This window comes from Acanthopagrus latus, chromosome 19, assembly GCF_904848185.1.
Source record: "Acanthopagrus latus isolate v.2019 chromosome 19, fAcaLat1.1, whole genome shotgun sequence".
NCBI lineage: Eukaryota > Metazoa > Chordata > Actinopteri > Spariformes > Sparidae > Acanthopagrus > Acanthopagrus latus.
In genome coordinates this window covers 14055882-14074278 of record NC_051057.1, presented here as the reverse complement: position 1 = coordinate 14074278, position 18397 = coordinate 14055882, and the positions used below count along the sequence as shown (strand labels likewise).

At 42.9% G+C, this 18397-nt stretch overlaps 2 protein-coding genes and 1 non-coding gene across 9 annotated transcripts; 2 read left to right on the top strand and 1 right to left on the bottom strand.

The window, feature by feature from the left end:
* Window positions 1-737: 737 nt before the first annotated feature.
* cops5 (COP9 signalosome subunit 5) lies at window positions 738-5715 on the bottom strand. The gene is made up of 8 exons (XM_037078596.1): window positions 5431-5715; window positions 4928-5162; window positions 3852-3980; window positions 3349-3414; window positions 3047-3132; window positions 2721-2832; window positions 1825-1973; window positions 738-1035 (listed from the first exon to the last, which is right to left on the bottom strand). The coding sequence occupies exons 1-8, from the start codon at window positions 5565-5567 to the stop codon at window positions 945-947; spliced, it is 1005 nt and encodes a 334-aa protein (XP_036934491.1). The 5' UTR covers window positions 5568-5715; the 3' UTR covers window positions 738-944.
* Window positions 5716-5877: 162 nt separating this feature from the next.
* LOC119008378 (centrosome and spindle pole-associated protein 1) lies at window positions 5878-18383 on the top strand. Of its 7 annotated transcripts, XM_037078592.1 has the most exons (33): window positions 5878-6289; window positions 6515-6683; window positions 6818-6871; window positions 6954-7051; window positions 7144-7224; window positions 8078-8179; window positions 8297-8628; window positions 8734-8811; window positions 9353-9444; window positions 9567-9663; window positions 9757-9814; window positions 9918-10237; window positions 10328-10428; window positions 11292-11370; window positions 11632-11743; window positions 12092-12239; window positions 12344-12490; window positions 12582-12652; window positions 12829-13021; window positions 13113-13183; window positions 13363-13506; window positions 13620-13739; window positions 13826-13924; window positions 14009-14069; window positions 14212-14338; window positions 15195-15334; window positions 16259-16396; window positions 16470-16504; window positions 16592-16655; window positions 17174-17277; window positions 17567-17588; window positions 17661-17711; window positions 17850-18383. In XM_037078592.1, the coding sequence occupies exons 3-33, from the start codon at window positions 6823-6825 to the stop codon at window positions 18023-18025; spliced, it is 3510 nt and encodes a 1169-aa protein (XP_036934487.1). In that variant the 5' UTR covers window positions 5878-6289; window positions 6515-6683; window positions 6818-6822; the 3' UTR covers window positions 18026-18383. The 7 variants fall into 7 exon arrangements, 6 of the variants coding, with proteins under 6 accessions (XP_036934487.1, XP_036934486.1, XP_036934485.1 ...); XM_037078591.1 differs by having other exon boundaries at window positions 5878-6111; window positions 17567-17711; XM_037078590.1 differs by having other exon boundaries at window positions 5878-6257; window positions 17567-17711.
* On the top strand, window positions 7542-7614 carry trnar-ccg. The gene has a single exon. It is a non-coding gene; the product is annotated as a tRNA-Arg (tRNA).
* Window positions 18384-18397: the final 14 nt, after the last annotated feature.

The following is an 18397-nucleotide window of genomic DNA, read 5'->3' as shown; positions in this document are numbered from 1 at the left end:
TGCTGGACACCCATCCAATTGAAGACATGGCTTAAATAATGGTAAAAGAAAATCATTATAAGAAGCGGTGCCAAAGCTCATGCACATGAGAAAAAACAGACACCGTCACTGCCCCACTGGGACTGCCCCCCCCGCCCGATACATGACATAAAAAATATACATTTAGCCATTACAATACCATAAAAGAGACAGGACACAAACCCAAGCCAAAGCGGCTGTCTGTTAAAAAAAAAAAAAAAAAGGCAGACTTGGTGAGTGTCTGATGCGATGGAGAGCAGACACGTTGGGTGAATAGACTCCAGTGTGTGCGGCTTCTGTTTCTGTGCTGCATCACTGCCACGCCACAACCTGACGAGCTGGCCTCTCTGCCAGAGCGTGTACCACCGAGAGCCAAACTGTGCTGGGAGTGACTCCGCAGAGACATCCCACACATGGCAGCCGATTCCCACTGAGCCTACGCAGAAGCTTGAGTTTGTTGTTCCATTATGTAATGCTGTGACAGGCTACCCTTGACTGACTGACTGGTGCAAGGTAAGGCTGTGTGCTGGAGTACAGGCCCTACATGCAAAAAAGCACAAAGGGAAACAACGCCACAGTGCCTCACACCTTTAGAATACTGTACTATATCACTAAATATTTGAAGACAAGTGAAATTTCCCAGCTACAGTATGCTTTGTTTCATAAAAGACTGAAATAAACCATATCATTTTGTTGAAAAAGGATGAAATACTCACAGATCTTGCACTTTTTATGTTTTTATTTTTTTGCATGGGTCCTGACTGTATAATCATGAGCTACTTCTAGGACAAAGGAAGAAATTGAATAAAAAAGCACTCCCAAGAGAAAAACACAGAAAGTGCCACCTTTAGCAGTTAAACATAAACCATAAACCAGTAAGTGCTAGACATGCACAAGGAAATCCAAATCAGCTCGTAGTCCAGGTTTTAATTGGCAGATGTGTTGATTTGATTGAAGAGTTTGTCCTTAATGACTTGAGACATCAGGCCGTGAATTGCCTCTATGGTTGTCTTGCAGCTGAAATAAACCACAAGGAAAATTTGAGATTACTACAATGACCCCAGAAAAACAGAGAACTTTCAGAGATGTGACGTGTCTGTAGCTGTGTATTACTGAAATGTGATCTTTTGGTTAGTTTTAATAACAAGCACTTTTAACGTTATTGCATGAAAAATAGAAATGAATGGAAAATGTAACAATGATACAGGTTTATAAGTTTAAATACTTGTAAATACAACAGTTTGAAAAGCTGACAGACTACAGACCGTGAACTAAGAGCTTAAATTCTAAGTCAATTAGCTGATCGACAGGAAATCATTGTGATAATAAATCATTTGAATCATTCTTTGTTTTACATCATTATAAAGTGAACGTCTTTGGGTTTGGGACAGTTAGTCAGAAAATGTGTGATGTGTTTATTTAATAGTTGTTTGACATTTTACAGAAAAAAAGATTTATTAACTGAAAAAGTAATCCACAGATTAAGCCTGTGATAAATGTATTTATTTAAAAGTTGGTTGCAGCCCTACATCAAACTTTGTATTAATTAACTTTTAAAAATTCTGGTATGACTGTCCCTTTACACAACACTTCAGTTGGGCTGGGAAGTAATGCATTTAACTGTTGCAAATTCTGATAAATATTCATTGAAAGTAATACAGTAATACCATCAACCACGTTTTTTTGGAATCAATAATATACAGTACATAGTGGGAAAGCAGGCTTCAGCCAAAGACAAAACTGAAATCAAAGTATCCAAAATAAATGAATCCTATGTTTTTTCGTAAGATTTTTTTTTTTTTTTACCTATCTCGTGTTGCTTTGGCCAGTTTGTCCTCAGACTTCCTGTCATGTGTGTCCAACCCAAGCATGAAGCTGCCTCTGCCCAGCTGGGCCTCCGACTGCTCCAGCTTCTCTGACAGGTCAAACACCTGGCCTGTGGTGTAGTCCGAGTTCTGACCATCCAACAAATACACACACACACACACACACACACACACAGAAAGCCATTCATGCACAATTTGCCAACAAAAGCTAAACAACAGATTTTCCACTGAGAAGGATTTTGCAAGATGGCAACAAATCTGTCTGACAGGCTGTAGGAACACGTTGTGTGTTGTGGTGACTGAAAAGAAGTCAGTGTAAAGTTTGCTTAAGGTGAGGCCGTGTTTTTAGTGGAAAAGGTAATTAAAACACAATGACACAGGGGCCCCTGACTAGGGTGACAGTATAGCAACTGACAAAGCCTGTCACCTAAGGAGCAGCCCTTTCTTGACATCTAGTCAATTCATCTTCATCCAGACTGCCAGAGAGCTAACTGTTTGGATAAGCCTCTTGCCTATTTAGACTGTTTAGTCAAGCCCAGGACAGAGCGACTGCATCCACAATGGGAATTCACATGAGGGGCTTTCAATCTTCAGAGTGAACTGAGAGGGGAACGGAGATGATCCATGATGAACCATGACAGTATCTGTGTCGCCGGAGTCGGGTCTGAGTTTTACACTTATCTCCCTTTTTTAAAAAGTTTAAATTAAGCTTATTACTAAAATCAATAAACAGGGGCTGTTGGCTGCTATGTAGCAATAAATCACAACATCAAGTGGGTGACCACATGTCTCAGTGAGTTATAGAGTATTAATTAACCATAAATCAAAATGTCAAACAATTAGCAAACATTTTGCTTTTTGAAGTTGCCCACATACCGTGAGGAGACTTGAGGAACTTAAGGTGTTGACCCAGTATTTATTCCAAAGGAGTTCCAGAAGCTTTCTATCAAGGGAAGACTTGAAGTATGTGACCTCTAAGGCGTAATACCTAAATAAAACAAATAAAGGAAAAACATGAGCCACAGACAGTTATACAGTGCACTGTAATATAGTTCCACTATTAATCTAGAAAAAAAATAATTAAAATAATATATACATAACATGACTGTATAAGTAGTGATGTAAATATCTCTGATATGGTGACAACACTATATATATATATATATATATATATATATATAAATAAATAAAACAATACTCACTGTTTACAGTGAACACCAAAGTCTTCAATCTTGTTCAAGGGGATTGTCTGGTATTCTGAGGGTCCTTCATCCGGAGGTTTGTAACCCTGAAAATCCAAAGAAGAAATTACATTATTAGAAATCCTAGTTTATAACGTCTAACAAATCTATATTTAATTACATGGTTAATACATAGTTATTTAGTGTAAGATAATAAAACAACAATATACACATTGCACATAAATCTTTAAAAGAGAAATCTTTGATCGCTTTTAGTGTTTAAATTAAAGGAAAAAAGCTGCTATGTACAGCCTTAGCTTTACCTTTGGGTAGGTCCTGAAGGCGCCAAGGTTGACTTTCCCTGCAGAAATAGTCCGAGTGGGGTCAATCTGTGGGAAGTAAGATACAGTAGAACAGGAAAACAAAGTCAGGGGTCACACAAACCTCCGGGGACCACTCGAATGTGGCCACCGGGTGCCTTTTACTATGGCTGTCAGTGTGCTGAAAATACACACTTAATTATAGGACGCCCATGGCATTTAAGCACCGCTGAACCAAATGAAGTGTAAATAGCATACATGGTTGCAATAGCAAAATATTCATCAGGACTGCATAGAAAGCTACAACTCATACATCAACAATCTAAACCCCCCTCTCAGTTTCACCCGCATCAACTTGTATTGTCATGCTGAGGAAGAAAAGAGCTTACTCTTCTGAATTCTATTTGAAAAGGATGCACTTACCAATTACAGTAAAAGAAGAATTTAGGATGAAAATGGAAAATAATAACTAATAATAATATAATATAATATTTCTGCAATCTTACCACCACGGCCACAAAAGGCTCCTGAAACTGCTGGTTGAGCATCTGAGTGCTGACATCTATGCCTGAGAGCCAGCATCCGTAGCCCGGGTGACTGTGATACCAGCCGATAGCATTCTCCAGCCGGCCAACCTGAGGGATAAGAGGTTGATGTGATGTTTATTATTTTAAGGCAAGTAATACAGTATTGTACAAGAATACCACTCAAATTAAATAAAAACAGGTAGTATAAAAACATTCATCAAAGGCTATTTTTGCTAACAGAATTTAGTGCAGTGCTTAAATTTGGTATTATATATATTTTTTGGAATATGTCACTTAAAACACCTTTCAATTTGGCAGCAGAATTAAAGCACAATGTATTTTTTGTAGAAGAATCAAACCGCATACACCATTTAGTATCCACATTAGAAGTCATACAGTGTTTTACCAACTTATTTTATACACACACACACACACACACACACACACACACACACACACACACCACATATACATACACATACAAAATAGATATTAATATATCTAAAAAAAATAATTTGGGGATACTTTTTTTTTTTTTTTTTAAATAAACGACACATTAATGTTTGGTTCAGACTAAGCCAGTAAATTAATTCCACTACAGATCAAAGTATTTCAGCGTGTTGAAAATAAATATATTTTTTAAATCCTACATTACCATACATTCCTCGGCTTATTTCATTTATATTTATGGAGACATTGCCCATAATTAATCAAGACAACAAACCATAATTAACTGTTATCCTGGTAATAACAGTAGACAAATTAATATAATACAGTCTGGTCTTATCTCCATGGCCACAAACCATCACATCTCAGTATTAAATAATGTGTAGATGTGTGTCCACATTACAAATTAACAGAATATTTTCAGCTACAGTTGATTGGTCTCAAAATAAAATAAAAAACATGGTTGCATCAATTACATCCATAGAAAGTGACGCACTGCAAATCAAAATAAACGTAATTTCACCAGTGTGTGTGTGTGTGTGTGTGTGTGCAGAGTTTCTCAATCATCAAATCTGTGAGATGCCTTTTAATGGCAGTCAGTGTCTAACCTGTTTGGCATTTTCAATGTAGGCAGCCATGTATTCATATGCTGCAGCCTGAGCGTTGACTCGAGTTTCTGTGCCCTCTACGGGCAAGGCAAAGCTGTCCATAATGATCATGGTTTCACCATCCACCTTCCCCAGCATGAGGCCCATCACCTCCAGGTTTCCTCCAGACCTGGCATGCATCACCATCTTCAACAGGGCCAAGGCTGAGATCTTGCAGTACTTGAAATAGTGATGACTATGGGTCAAAAAAAAAAAAGATATATTAAATATCAGTCATATTAAGACTGCTAATGATTATATTAATGAGTAGATACATTCTTAAATACACACCACACGGTGTGTGCTGGAGTGCTGTTGATAAACAAACCAATGCTAATTTGTAGCTATGCTAAAAGGGTGTTCTAACCTACCATTAAACAGCATACGACACCAAACATTTAGCTTAACAATCACTAAAGTACTTAAACTTAAAACCATATAGCAAAGTACACAGCTGTACTCACTCCTTTGTCCATGGCTTCGCAGCGAGGATTTCTTGTTGTTGCTTTTTGTCATATTTGTAAATTTCATCTATGCTCTGAACTTCCTGCATGCTGTTGGTTAGCTCCCACGTTTTCTGAGCCGTGCTACTCCCTGCCATGATGAACGATCCAAACCAAATAAATGCGTCGTTAAAACCACTATGTTTTGCTCAAGTACACGATATAATGCTATATATCTCTAAAGATTTCGACGCCGTACGTAACCGGGCCAAATGTCGACTTGCTTAGGTGGCCATGACAGTCAACGATACCAATATACCACAGTGCCATCGCAGGGGATTTAAGTCTCATTGTTCTCTCACAAACATGACATTAATGTGTTTTTATGCCACATTACATTTTTCTTACGGTAAAAATTACCCATTAAAAAAATGAAGTCCATGTGAAGCGACTTTACTGTAATTATCACTCGTATTAAAGGCCGGTCCCCCCTCTGAGAGAATATATGGTTCCGTCCTGGGAGAACTCGTGGAAACCATGGTGCTGACCGTTTGGGGCGCACTGCCATCTAGTGGCGCTGTTCGGAACAGCAGCCTCACTCATAAACGCTATTTTCTTCCAGGTCCATGGTGCTGTGCTTTTAACTGAAGGCTAAGCTATCTGAATACTGACAAGACTGCAGCCAATGTGCACCAGAAAATAGTGGGCTTTTTTTTCTCCCACGCCAGTAGCTCAAACGGCTACTACTAGGGCTAGTTGTTGCTTGATTTCTAGCATTCGTTGTAAAGCTCGCTTTGTAAACTTCAGTTATTCTATTAATTCCGCATCAGCAGCCAATGGCATTAAAAGTATGTCCAACTAATGTGACAACTACTAAACGGTGATTTTCACTCTCGGCTATACTTTATTATCTAAAGCACACTTGTAGCTAGCTAGCTTAGCGTCTCCCAGATGACCTTTTGTGTCAAGGTTGCCCATAGCAACGGAATGATGCTTTGCGCCATGCTGACAATCTAGACAGAACTATACGTCGGGTTTTGGTCTGTTACGGCAAAATATATGAATATTAATAATATTGTACATTATTTCTGACTTCTGTTGTCAGGGCCGGGTTGCAGGTGAGCTCTGAAACTTTGAAACAATAACAGTAAGATACCTTGTTGGATATACATCATCACATAATCACTAACGGACGAAAATGGAGCGAGCAAAAAGAGGAAGCATCCAAATAAATGTCAGCACTGAAATGTGAACCACCATCCACGCAAATCAAGGTATGTCAAATATAAGTGCTTAGATGATCACCGCTGAACTACAGATAGACCAGATATTTTCACATGATGTGTGAATGTTCTCTACAGTCAAAGGCAATAATAATATAATAAGTAATATAAACAACCCTTTACAGTGGAAATGCCTCCCGCAGCAGTAGTACAAGGAATGTCCCCAAATCCAGACCAAGGTATTGTGTAAGTCTGATGTTAAACAGATTGCATTCTTTGAGCACAGTGTCATTCATTTTATGTATTTATGATACTTTGCAGGTTTGGGTGTAAGTTTGATGCTGGGGACTGACTATGAAAGCAAGAAGCATAAACTGAATCAGGAGCTTCAACTGGACTACCAACATTATATTGCCAAGGTGTGGTGATGTATTTGATAATCATTATCAAGACGTGTTGCTTTTTTTTAAACTTACAATCAAGTCCTTTTTTTGTCATGGTCTTCCTCCAGAAAAAGGATCTGAAACCCAGGGAACCCCTTCCACAACCCCAGGGTCTCTCCCTGCCTATTAATGAGAAGATTTCAGCTCAGGTGTGTATCTGTGTGTGTTTGTGTTTGTCCGAGTAGGTGCCAGTGAGTCCAGTTTTGTGTGTGTATATTTGTCTTTTGTGTGTCCCTGAGTTTGACATAACAGGAAGCAGTAACCTCTCCATGGGAATCAAATTGGGATCTTTTTTCCGCTGGCATGACTTAACTTGCTCATTACAACATGAATGGAGTTCATGTACAAGACTGAGGCTCAGCTGTACTGTTGATTGCACAGCACTTTGTTGTCTCATGGCAACTGCTTTTGCTCTTGTGCAGTGTTTGCTCACAGTCTTCAAGACAGTATTGTGTAGAGAGTCAGCGGCCCAGTGGCCTAATGGATAAGGCATCAGCCTCCGGAGCTGGGGATTGTGGGTTCAAGTCCCACCTGGGTCGTCTGAATATCATCTGGATCATGCAGATGTTTGAAGTTTATGATGATATTACAGGCAATGCATCATTGTTAACACGGTAGATCATGCCAGGTTAAAGGTGGATAAAATGCATTTCCATTCAAAGCTACATAAGTCAATGCTGTATGTCTGTCATACATTCAGCTTTTCATCCTCAGCCTTTTTGTTTTTGCGAGAAACAGAACACCACAAGAGCATCTGCCAATTCAATGTCTAAATTAAGCTGTGGGAAATCATTTTACGGTCAAGCAGCTACCTCGAACTGAGACGAGAACATGATACTCTGATAAAAAAGCTACAGGTGTCTTATATTGAAAAGATACATTCGGTTTGATTGTCATATGTGCGAGTGATGAGTCAGATCAACACAGCATTTGAGAAAAGTATCTGGCAGTCTACCTGATGGCTGCTTCAGAGACACAACTCTAAATATGTTTCTCTCACAGGAAAAACTAAGAGAGGAGAGAAGCAAAGAATACAACCTTTTCCTACAGGAACAAGCTCAACTAAAAGGGTTAAGGAGGGAAACACCTCCTGTCACTTCAAAGGTAATGAGAATAATCAGTTATCAAACATGTGCATTGATGCTTTATAGCTATTTCTTCTGTAATAACACCCAGCGATTAATTATATTCTTTTCATATTCTTTTTTTTTTTTTTCTCAGCCTGGACAGGTTCACGCTTCAGATGCTGACTGGATTTCTTCTCCAGCTTCACCTCTGCCCATCGGCACTCATAACAACCCACATCCTCCCCCCAGGGAGCACCCGAGATCCAGGAGAGATGCTGCCACGCTGACTGAATCATTGGATAATGCAAAAAGGACGGGGACTCGGCGTCCAGCCTATCAGGGACGAAGGCGTTGGCAAATCTATCAACTAAAGGAGCCCTATAGCTCTGAGGAGGAGCTAAGCACAGACAGAGAGGAGGAGTTGGAGTTCAAGCACAGGAGGAGGCGAGAAAGACACTCTTCAGAGAGAGATCACAGAGCTAACAGGTGCAGTTTTATTATTCCTCTAATCTAATCTTCTAATTACATAGAGAGAAGGTCAGGTATGATAATGGAAGTAATTTTCACCTGTGTTGTTTATCTTTATGGCAGGGCTCCTCTGGACACGAAGGAGGTGGAAGATCTTGGTGCTGGTGATCAAAACAACAGTGAATTGGTTGGGAAGTCAGAGTAAGCAAAATTATCATTACTTCTATGTACAGCTCTGGTCGACTGCAGCAGTGAGTTGTAATTCTGAAACACAATCATCTGAGATAGCAACAGTATTCGTATGCAGAGCTGGACAGCCGATAACATCCTCCCGGAAAGTCACATAACTTTCCCCCAATCAATGGAGTAACCTGATTGAATGAGCCGACCAGTCAGGTTGCCGCCGTACTCAGTTATTGCTCTCCTGCACTTCTCCTTCATCCTGTTGCCTTTCATTGTTTCCACTTACACCGCTCAGTTGAGCCACTCTCAATAAGCCGTTAACATGTGGGGCGGTGATGCAGGGTGAGCTCTGGCCCAGCTCCAGGCAAACAATTACTCACCCCAGATCTATCAGAGCAGCTGGATTGATTGGAGAATGAGAGAGAGACAAACCTGATGCAGTGTATGATGTAAAATGGTAGCTGGGTGTGGCTCAGGGGGGAACTGATTGCTATGCTGTTCCCACTGTCAGTAATTGGATGACTTTTGTTGAGTGTCCCGATCTGCCTGTGTTTAATAGTCCACAAATGCCAGACAGCATGAGGACGGCTGCGAGACCCAGACCCGCTACCAGCGAGAATAAAGCAGAGTTTGCTACCGGACTCATGATTGGTAAATACCATTGTTATTGCAAGATGCTTTTGGATATATATTGACTTGTGTGATTATTGATGGAATCACTTGAAGGCCTGTTTCAGCATCGTTGTTGACAGCATGTGCATGTTTCTCTGCAGGAGCAGCAGAGGAGCGGACGGCCTCTCAAATCAGGAAGGAGCAGTATAGGCGCGAGCTGCTGAAACAAATTGCTGAACAGCAGATAAACAAGATGAGGTGAGTATTTGTTTACTGAACTGGGGTTGTTTTTGCTGGAAAAATCCCATGAGTCAACAGTACACAAAGGATGGGATTATGTTTTTTTCGCAGAGACAAGAAACTTGAGCTGAGGGTTGCCGCCACTGGAGCCACAGACCCTGAGAAAGAGGTAGAGCAGAACGAAGAGAGCAGCGGCTTGTGTTGAGGTTGTCATTAATGCTTTTTGTGTGATTTCCTTTTCTCTCGTTTGCACGTCGCATCACCTCTTCCAGTCTGACCGAATTAAGCAGTTCAGGGCTGTAAATCGGCAATATGGTGACCGGTGGCGAGATGTCTCCTACAAGCCCGGAGTGGATCTGGAGGCCGCAGGGAAGGATCTGAATCTGAGGCCTAAAGAAGACAAACCCAGCGTGGACACAGATCAGAGAGCCGGCATGGGAAAGCCCCACATGGACGACAGCAGTACATCTCTCAATCTGCATACAGGGAAAAAGACAGTGGCAGCAGCACAAGATGTCTCCTTGCTGGACTATTTCAGTGAAGTCTACCACAGGGACTTCTCGAACACACTGGGAGATTTGGCCATCCCGAGGTAGCTCGCTGTTGCTCTCTGTCACATGAAGGAAACTGTCACCTCCAATGTAAATTCATGATAGTTTTCTGTGATTTTGTTTTTTTTCAGGGTCACTGCTGCCCCTCCTCCTGCTCCTCCCACTGTAGCTAATGATTACAAGACTCCACACGATGCTGCTTATTACTACTACGGAACCAGGAATCCATTAGGTCCTAATCTCTCTTACAATCAGAGTATATTATTGCAGCCATCTTCTTTTACAATAGCTCTGCCTCTTTTGCCTTTTAATACAAATCATGCACACTTTGCATTCCCACTAGCATTTTGAAGCATCGATGAAGTTTACGGTTTACGTTTATTTCGCTGGTTTATAAGCAGCAACTGTGCAGCGATGCGGCCGCAAGTGCAGCTTCACGTAAAGTCTGCACAGAAGAGTACAGCAATCGTGTATTGACAAAAAATAAAAGCAGTTGTGATGTTCACTGTTATGGATCATTTACCGCATCCTGAGCTGCTTCGATTGCTTTTCATGGATTTGAAATGGTCAGCAGTGATGTAAATTACGCATATTTGAGACAAACACTCGTATGGCCCTCCACGGGCTTCGCTGTGTGTTGTGTCTTCACGGTCATAAACTGACTCGCAGTCTGACCTTAAGATGGGAGGGATTCACATCGGCTTAAATAAACTCCTAGACCTCTCTGTAGAGAACCATTACCATTTATTATGGAGGCACTTTATCACCCCTATCAATGGCCAAGGGGACTTGGCATAGCAATTCATAAATCTCATTTTACAGCAGAACTGATTTTATTACTGAGGGGATATACAGTTTATTGGATATGAGTTCAGCAGATCCAGATGGATCTCACTTCATCCAGCTGGTCTGTTTGGTTACATTTATTTTCTTTCCATTTTCACTTTGCTGCCAGTTTTCGGCCCTGGTTCTGAGCTCACGGACATTTTATGTCAGGGGGGGACGAGAGTTGGCAGACAGTTTGAGCAGATAGCTAATGAAACTGTGAAATCTGTTTGTATTTATTATCTTGTCTTTTTCTATTTTCTATATTAGATGGTCCACCTGAGGTGCTGCAGCAGTCTGGAAATTTCCACAGTCCTCATAAACGACCACCTCCTCTGAGACCTGCTGAGTCAGTCTCCCTCCCATCTCTGTTGTTTCTGCAATAGAAGTTTTATAATTAGATGATAAATTCAGTGTTAAAAATTCAGCACAATCTCAAACTTGTGTCCAAGTCCTATTCTTTACATTGACAATACATTTGCGAGGGTGTAATAGCTTGTACAATAGCAGATGTCTCTCTCTTCCAGAAGAGGGCAATCACTGCATGTCTGTCAGTTCCTCCTGCAGACATGCCTCCCCGTCATTTCTCACTCTGTCCATCTGCTTCCAGAGCAACTGATCAGCATCGGTCGTCTCCCCTGCACTTTGGAGAGCTTCCTGAGGACAAGGCCAGGCAGAGGAGAGAGAGTGCACTGATTTACCAAGAAGCTCTCAGACAGCAGGTATGACATTAGACCTCCAGGATATGATAAGATCTGTCATATATAACAACTAACTTCGCCAATTAGCGATGACTGTTTGTGACCAAGACGTGTGCCGTGCCCGGCTTTCAGTTGGGTAACTTTAGTCGAGGGGTTGAGGGAGCAGCGCACCGTCTGATATGCCAACTGTCACGCTGACACTGCTGTAACAGGCGCTGCGCTGATACCAGAGGACACCGTGGCACTGACTCATTTTGGAGACGGCAGATATTTTGACAGTTAGAGACCAGATCACGGTGGACTCAGCAGTTCCCAATGGGCAAAGAAATGCATCAACTGTTGAAACACCCTGCCTTCCTCTGTGTCCAGATCAAAGAACGAGAGGAGCGCAAAAGAAGGGAGAAAGAAGAGAGGGAGCGATATGATTCCAAGAAAGAGGCTGAGATGATGGCTTACAACCCCTGGGGGAAAAGTGGAGGAGGTGCTCCAATTAAAGACCAAAAAGGCAACCTCGTCAGTGAGTTGGCGTTCACTTTCTCTCCTAATGAGGTCTGCTAGACCTCAGATACTTAGCATACACAGCATGTTTTAGGTACTCATGCATGTTTCCTTTCCCCTCAGGTGACCTGAATCAAATGCACAGGATCAACGAGGAGTCATATAGGAATCCCGTTTCCAGGAATGGCGGGCAGATGCAAAGTGTTTCGACAAGAGATGGGGACACTCCCCGGTCTGAAGCCAGGGCTCCTCTTTCCCATCAAATATCAGGTAGTGTTCAGTCTCTCTGGGTTCTTGTGTACTTTGCATCTTGGCCTTTTTTTCCTAGATAGATTTCTTTCTGTCTCACTTGTCCTTGCAGGTTTCGGTGATCAGCCGACTCCACAGCAGCTCCACATGCAGAGCAGATACAAAGAAGACCTGCAGCGACAGGTGAGTCCTGGGCTACAGCCCTTAGTGGAGGCGAGTCACTGCTTGGGTGCTAACGGAGGGCATAAATCAAACCATGTCTCCCTTTTCATTATGTCTAAATACTTCAGCATCCCTGAGCACTTTAAAGAAGTTGTAAATGAACTACAAATGTCACATGACCTTTTCCTTACCGACAGATAGAGGAAAACAAGCGGAAGCAGGAGGAGGAGAGAGAACGGATGAGGGCCGAGGAGGAAAAAGAAGAAAAGAGGTTGGCGGAGCAAAGGGCTCGTATGCAGCGAGGATATGACGAGGAACAAAGGAGGCAAGAGAAGGTCAAGGTGACTTCTCGGGCTGAAGCCAGGGCTCCTCTTTCCCATCGAACATCAGGTAGTGTCTGGTCCCTCTGGGTTCTTGTGTACTGTGCATCTTGGCCGTTTTTTCGTAAATAGATTGCTTTCTGTCTCACTTGTCCTTGCAGGTTTCGGTGATCAGCCGACTCCACAGCAGCTCCACATGCAGAGCAGTTACAAAGAAGACCTGAAACGACAGGTGAGTCCTGGGCTACGGCCTTTTAGTGGAGGCGAGTCACTGCTTGGATGCTAATGGAGGGCATAAATCAAACAATGTGTCTCCCTTTTTATTATATCTAAATACTTCAGCATCCCTGAGCGCTTTAAAAAAGATGTAAATGAACTACAAATGTCACATGACCTTTTCCTTACCGACAGATAGAGGAAAACAAGCGGAAGCAGGAAGAGGAGAGAGAACGGATGAGGGCCGAGGAGGAAAAAGAGGAAAAGAGGTTGGCGGAGCAAAGGGCTCGTATGCAGCGGGGATATGACGAGGAACAAAGGAGGCAAGAGAAGGTCAAGGTGAGGAGTGCATCTCTTTGATGAAGAACACTTGGTCACTCCTTCCTCCTTGCAGCTGAGCGGGGTTCCTCACAGCGGGCTTGCAATTCAGAAGCAGTTTTGTTTGCTTTCAGCTGCATAGGCTGGAAAACACGAAGGAGGAAAAGAGGCTGAGGGAGGAACAAGAGATTGAGAAGAGGGTGTCTGACAGCTCCAGGGACGGAGGGGAGAAAAGGGAGCAGTTGAGCAATGAGGTACAGTGAGCCTTGAATCTCACTGGTTTGTGGCTTACAGTTTTGCTGAACACCCTTGTCAAGTAATTCTGCTCGTTCATTTGCAGCGAGAGCCATCTCCTCCCATTCCAACCTTGCAGAGGAGGCAGACAAATCTCGTGGCACCCAGACCTCCCTCTGTAGTGAGCCAACTTTCCTCCAGGACCGTAAGTCAATAAGTAAATAAATAAATAAATATTGTCACATCCACACTGCGTGTCTATGGTATGAAACTGTTTTTTCTACGACAGGAGCGCTCCGTGTCAGCACCACACAGCAGACAAGTCCCTGTGAAACCCCCCCAGCCACAAGGTAAGACAGCCTTTAGTTATCTGCACCCCATCCCCTCTGAACATCAAATGCCTGGCTGCTTGTGAATCACAAATTACAACTCAAAAAGCGCATAATTCCAATCCAGGTCACTTTCTTTTCTCAACCCCTCCATTTGCATCAGATCGACAGCAGGAGGTGATCAGAGAGCTGTCGGCCCTCCGCAGGTACCTGAGGAAAGAGCAGAGGCAGCTGGAGACTCAGCTGGACCAAACCGATCGACAGGAGAGCCGCTCCACTCCCCCCAGCAGGTACCACCACAGTCGGCCCGCGAACAGCAGATCTTATTTGCGTGCCCAGAATTACCAGGCTTTCATCATTTTCCTCTCAGCTAAAAGATGTGACATTTAGAGATCCTATTAGACGTGCTCTTTCCATTCAGGTCCAATTTCACCTAATGCACCCCCAGATGCATTTAAGGTGAAGACACAATACTAATTCTGTCTTGTTAAATGGCAATTTTGATTCGCCGTTCATATGTGAGGAGCCTCTCTCGCGCTCCGAGCTAATGAAAGTGACCCGGGTCAAATTGGCTATCTCATAATCTCTATTCAGATTTGTTTCAGGGACTCATTACTGCAGCGATGTAACTGTATGATACCCAGGGGGAAATGTTCTTTTCTTTTCTGTCTTCCACTGCTCTAACCAGCCTGGATAAACCCATGCAACATAGCATGTGAGTAGCCCCCCCCTTGCACCACCTAAAAGGACAAGAATGTACTACAAGCTACTTGTATAAATCTCTGCTTATATTCAAATAAGTTTGCTGCCAATCATCAGAGAAATGCCTCTGAACTGGCGCCAGTCCCACTGCTTTTCTGTGCTTCTAATATAAGCTGCTTACACAGAAAGCCCCGTGCTTTTAGGCCTCTTGAAAGCATTTGGAAGTGCTCAACACACACAAACCAGGTGCTATGTCCTTACTATTTAATAACAATATTCACCTAACAGCTTTTGAATGTAGCCTAACCTACGGGGTCTGGCGTATCAGAGTGGAGCTGCAGGCTCATTGGACAGCATTCAAGCCAGGGAACATTATAGGAGGGCATCTGTGGTCATCTGAGGTAGCCGTCCCGTTTTAAATTGGGGCTTTCCTCCTTTGCTCAGGCCCAGAGGACGACCCAGAGTGGACGCCTTTGAATCGCAGCACAAGCGAGACGTCCGGCCATCAACCAGGAGTCCCTCCTCCGCTGCTGAACGCGTTAACGTGGAACATTTCAGGGAGTTCAACCGGCTCAAATACAGAGGTGATGACAGACACTGTGATTTCCAACATGTCAGTTTCCTGTGCGACCCGTGTGCCTTGAACATGCCCTCAACCGCAGTATCATGAGCAGTGACCCAAACTGCAGTATGACTTTCACAGTGGTAAAGAAGGAAGAAATATTATGTTTTTCCCTTGTTGTGGACTGAACGTCACTCTGTGATGACAAATCAGTTTATCCCACTGAACTGACACCAGTTGGACATTGTTTACAGTTCCTCTTCCCTCTGAAATGACCCATTTTTTTCCCCCAACTTTGATATCGATAAACCTTCATATAATTGCCTCGAGCGTGGCGTCGTTCTAAGGACAACAGACGAGGATCACTGCGGTCCTAAACCAGCTGGGCACTGGCAGATGGTTTAGGCTTTCCAGAGCCTCATCAGTCCTCCGTCTCCCTCTAGCCACACTGAAACTTTAATCTCATGAGGTCGTGACAGACAGCATGAACAGAGGATGCAATGTAAGCGACCAAGGAAATGGCTTTGGATGTGTTCCCAGAGTGAGTTAAAGTGGGAGTCTGAGCCGCAGCTTGCAGGACCAGCAGCATAGGAACAAATGCAAGTTTGTGACAAAATTACATATTAAACTTCCTCATGTTAATTATGGATTAAAAGCCGCATCAGATCCATTCTGCATTGTCAAACGATGTAGGGGGAGGGACGTTGCCAGGCTGAGGAGTTGCTGAGTCACAGCCAAGATGGAAGACGAGACAAACATTAAAAGAAGGGGGCAATTAGAAATTAATCTGACAAATATGAAAAGTGTTGGTTTCTCTTTTAATGCCTTCCGCCAGCCTGTGAGTCAGTCCTATTTTTGTTATTGCTTCATCAGAGGAACCCTCTTAATTGTTACTCTAAGACAGATGTGGGACAACGTCTCATGGGATGATTATTTCCTTTGTCAGACACGGCATCTCGAGAGGAGGTCCGTCACATGTACCCCGACCCTCCCGCCGACGCGCAAAGTCTGGACATCCAACAGCAGGCGCTCCTTCGTGAGCAGCAACGCAAGATCAGGCTCATGAAGAGAGAAGAAGACCGTGGTCAGTGAACACAACAAACACTCTCCTCCTCCATCTGTTGTGCTCTTTAACTCATTGTTGTGTTTCACCGCAGACTTGCTGGAGCAGCGTCTGAGCAGCCATCCTCCTGTGAGTACTCATCAAGATATCTTGCATTATTTTTCTCTCCTGACTGGTACGTGTTTAATAGATGGGTCTTTTATTTCTTTCTCTCAGAGGAACAAACCTGGACACTACATCCACAGAGACTCCAACCTGCCATCTGAGACTGCTTTCATTGGTGAGCCTGGATGAACAGGGTCTGTTTGTAAAGACTGTCCCTCTTCGTCTTCTTTCAAGTACTAAAGAAAGTGTTCGGGACACGACATGCTTTGGGTCTCGTTTTCTTTTTTTGTAAGGCTTCGGGCATTTTGTCATAAAGGTGACATGGCTTGGGATGCCAGCTACATACACCGTCATAATACCACACCACAACAGCCCCTGCGCCAAGCCAATTTAGCTCTTTGTCTCTGTGCCAGGCGGGTTGGTGCCCACGCCAGCTCACGTCCCTGTGTTGCAGCTGCTGCCAGTGCTGGGTGCAAGACGCATATGCCAGCTGCAGGGTGTCGATAGGACAGTGCCAGCCACTGGGAATGGGAGAGAAATTGTAAAAAAATAAAAATAAATAAAAGCCTGGCCCAGGAAGTGAATACTTCCCTTCTTCTCTTCTCCATTAAAAAAAGTTCATTGTTTTCATGTTACACGTATCTGAATTGACAAACGTTTCAGTCCCTTATCTCTGTTCTCTGTCTTTGTCAGATTTTTACAGTGGTGATGGGTGTGAAGAGCGCATTGATGAGCAGAGACGCCTTCAGGCCTCCGCAGAGCACCGGGAGAGGACAGCCCCATGGAGGAGACATGATGTATGGCGCTGATTAGTGAATGGAGTCTTTTGTTTGCTTCAGGTCAAAACAGTCTGAGTCACTGCAGCTCCAGAGAGGCATCTATTTCTGATGCTTTCAATGCGTATAATTGAAGTCCCGCTAGTTTTCTGATGCTGCTCTAAATTTCTTTTTTATATATATATATATATATATATATATATATATATATATATATATATATTTATATTTATATTTATATATATATATATATATATATATATATATATTTATATTTATATTTATATTTATATTTATTTATTTTGTACAGGAGGGGGTTGTGTCCATTAATCAAAGGAACCATAGCAACCAGGCAGATTCCCAGTCCTTACACTCAGAATCCAAAGTCCCACAAAGGAAACACAACCAGCAAGGCAACGGAAGACAGGACAGTGGCGATCACAGCAGCAGATCAGGTGAGAGATAAAAGTAGTGAAAGAAGCTGCATGCGAGTCTCATCTTCTCATCTCAACACCTATCACCTTTCAGATTATAAGCATCCTATAATTTCTGCTTGCCTTAAGAAATGTGTGTTACCTCTGTTACCTCTCCAGAGGTGGATGTCTCCTCTCTGTGTTCTGCCCTGGAGAGGCGTGTTTCTGTGGACACGGTTGCCACAGATCCCTGGCTGCGGCCCGGAACATCGGACGCTGCCAAACATTCGGGCTGCGGGGAGAAGCCCACTATCAGGATGGACACTCCACCCTGGCTGACACACCGCGTCACATAGCTTCCATTACCTGGCGTCTAAGGATGGAAAGACTGCACTGACTGAGCCCAGGTCTTAAAAATCAAAATCAAAATCATCACTTTTCACTGACTGACATGTCAACTGTGGAACTGGTAGACCAGAAGCTTAGTTAGTTTCAAGAAGTAGCATCTTACACTCTCAAGACTCTCATATTTTCTTGACAATGAAGTGCACTTTTTACCCTGTTAGCTCTTGAATGTTTTGTCATGTGTATATTTGTACATAAACTAACATCTGTTTTCATATAGTTATACCAAAATGAATATATTTAACACAAATGTTATTATTTCAGTGTTGTCATCATTAATGGAGCGGAATAAACGGCTATCATTTAGAAGTCAGTGATTCATG

What these genes read in the sequence shown, in the direction of transcription:
- cops5 (XM_037078596.1), bottom strand. Translation starts at nt 5,567, where the DNA reads ATGGCAGGGAGTAGCACGGCTCAGAAAACGTGGGAGCTAACCAACAGC. An exon ending in AGCCTTTTGTGGCCGTGGTG is followed by an intron (nt 3,415 to 3,851) that starts GTAAGATTGCAG and finishes TACTTCCCACAG; the next exon opens with ATTGACCCCACTCGGACTAT. An exon ending in GTTCCTCAAGTCTCCTCACG is followed by an intron (nt 1,974 to 2,720) that starts GTATGTGGGCAA and finishes TTGGATGGTCAG; the next exon opens with AACTCGGACTACACCACAGG.
- LOC119008378 (XM_037078591.1), top strand. Translation starts at nt 6,823, where the DNA reads ATGCCTCCCGCAGCAGTAGTACAAGGAATGTCCCCAAATCCAGACCAA. An exon ending in AAGAAGCTCTCAGACAGCAG is followed by an intron (nt 11,744 to 12,091) that starts GTATGACATTAG and finishes CTCTGTGTCCAG; the next exon opens with ATCAAAGAACGAGAGGAGCG. An exon ending in TCTTTCCCATCAAATATCAG is followed by an intron (nt 12,491 to 12,581) that starts GTAGTGTTCAGT and finishes TTGTCCTTGCAG; the next exon opens with GTTTCGGTGATCAGCCGACT.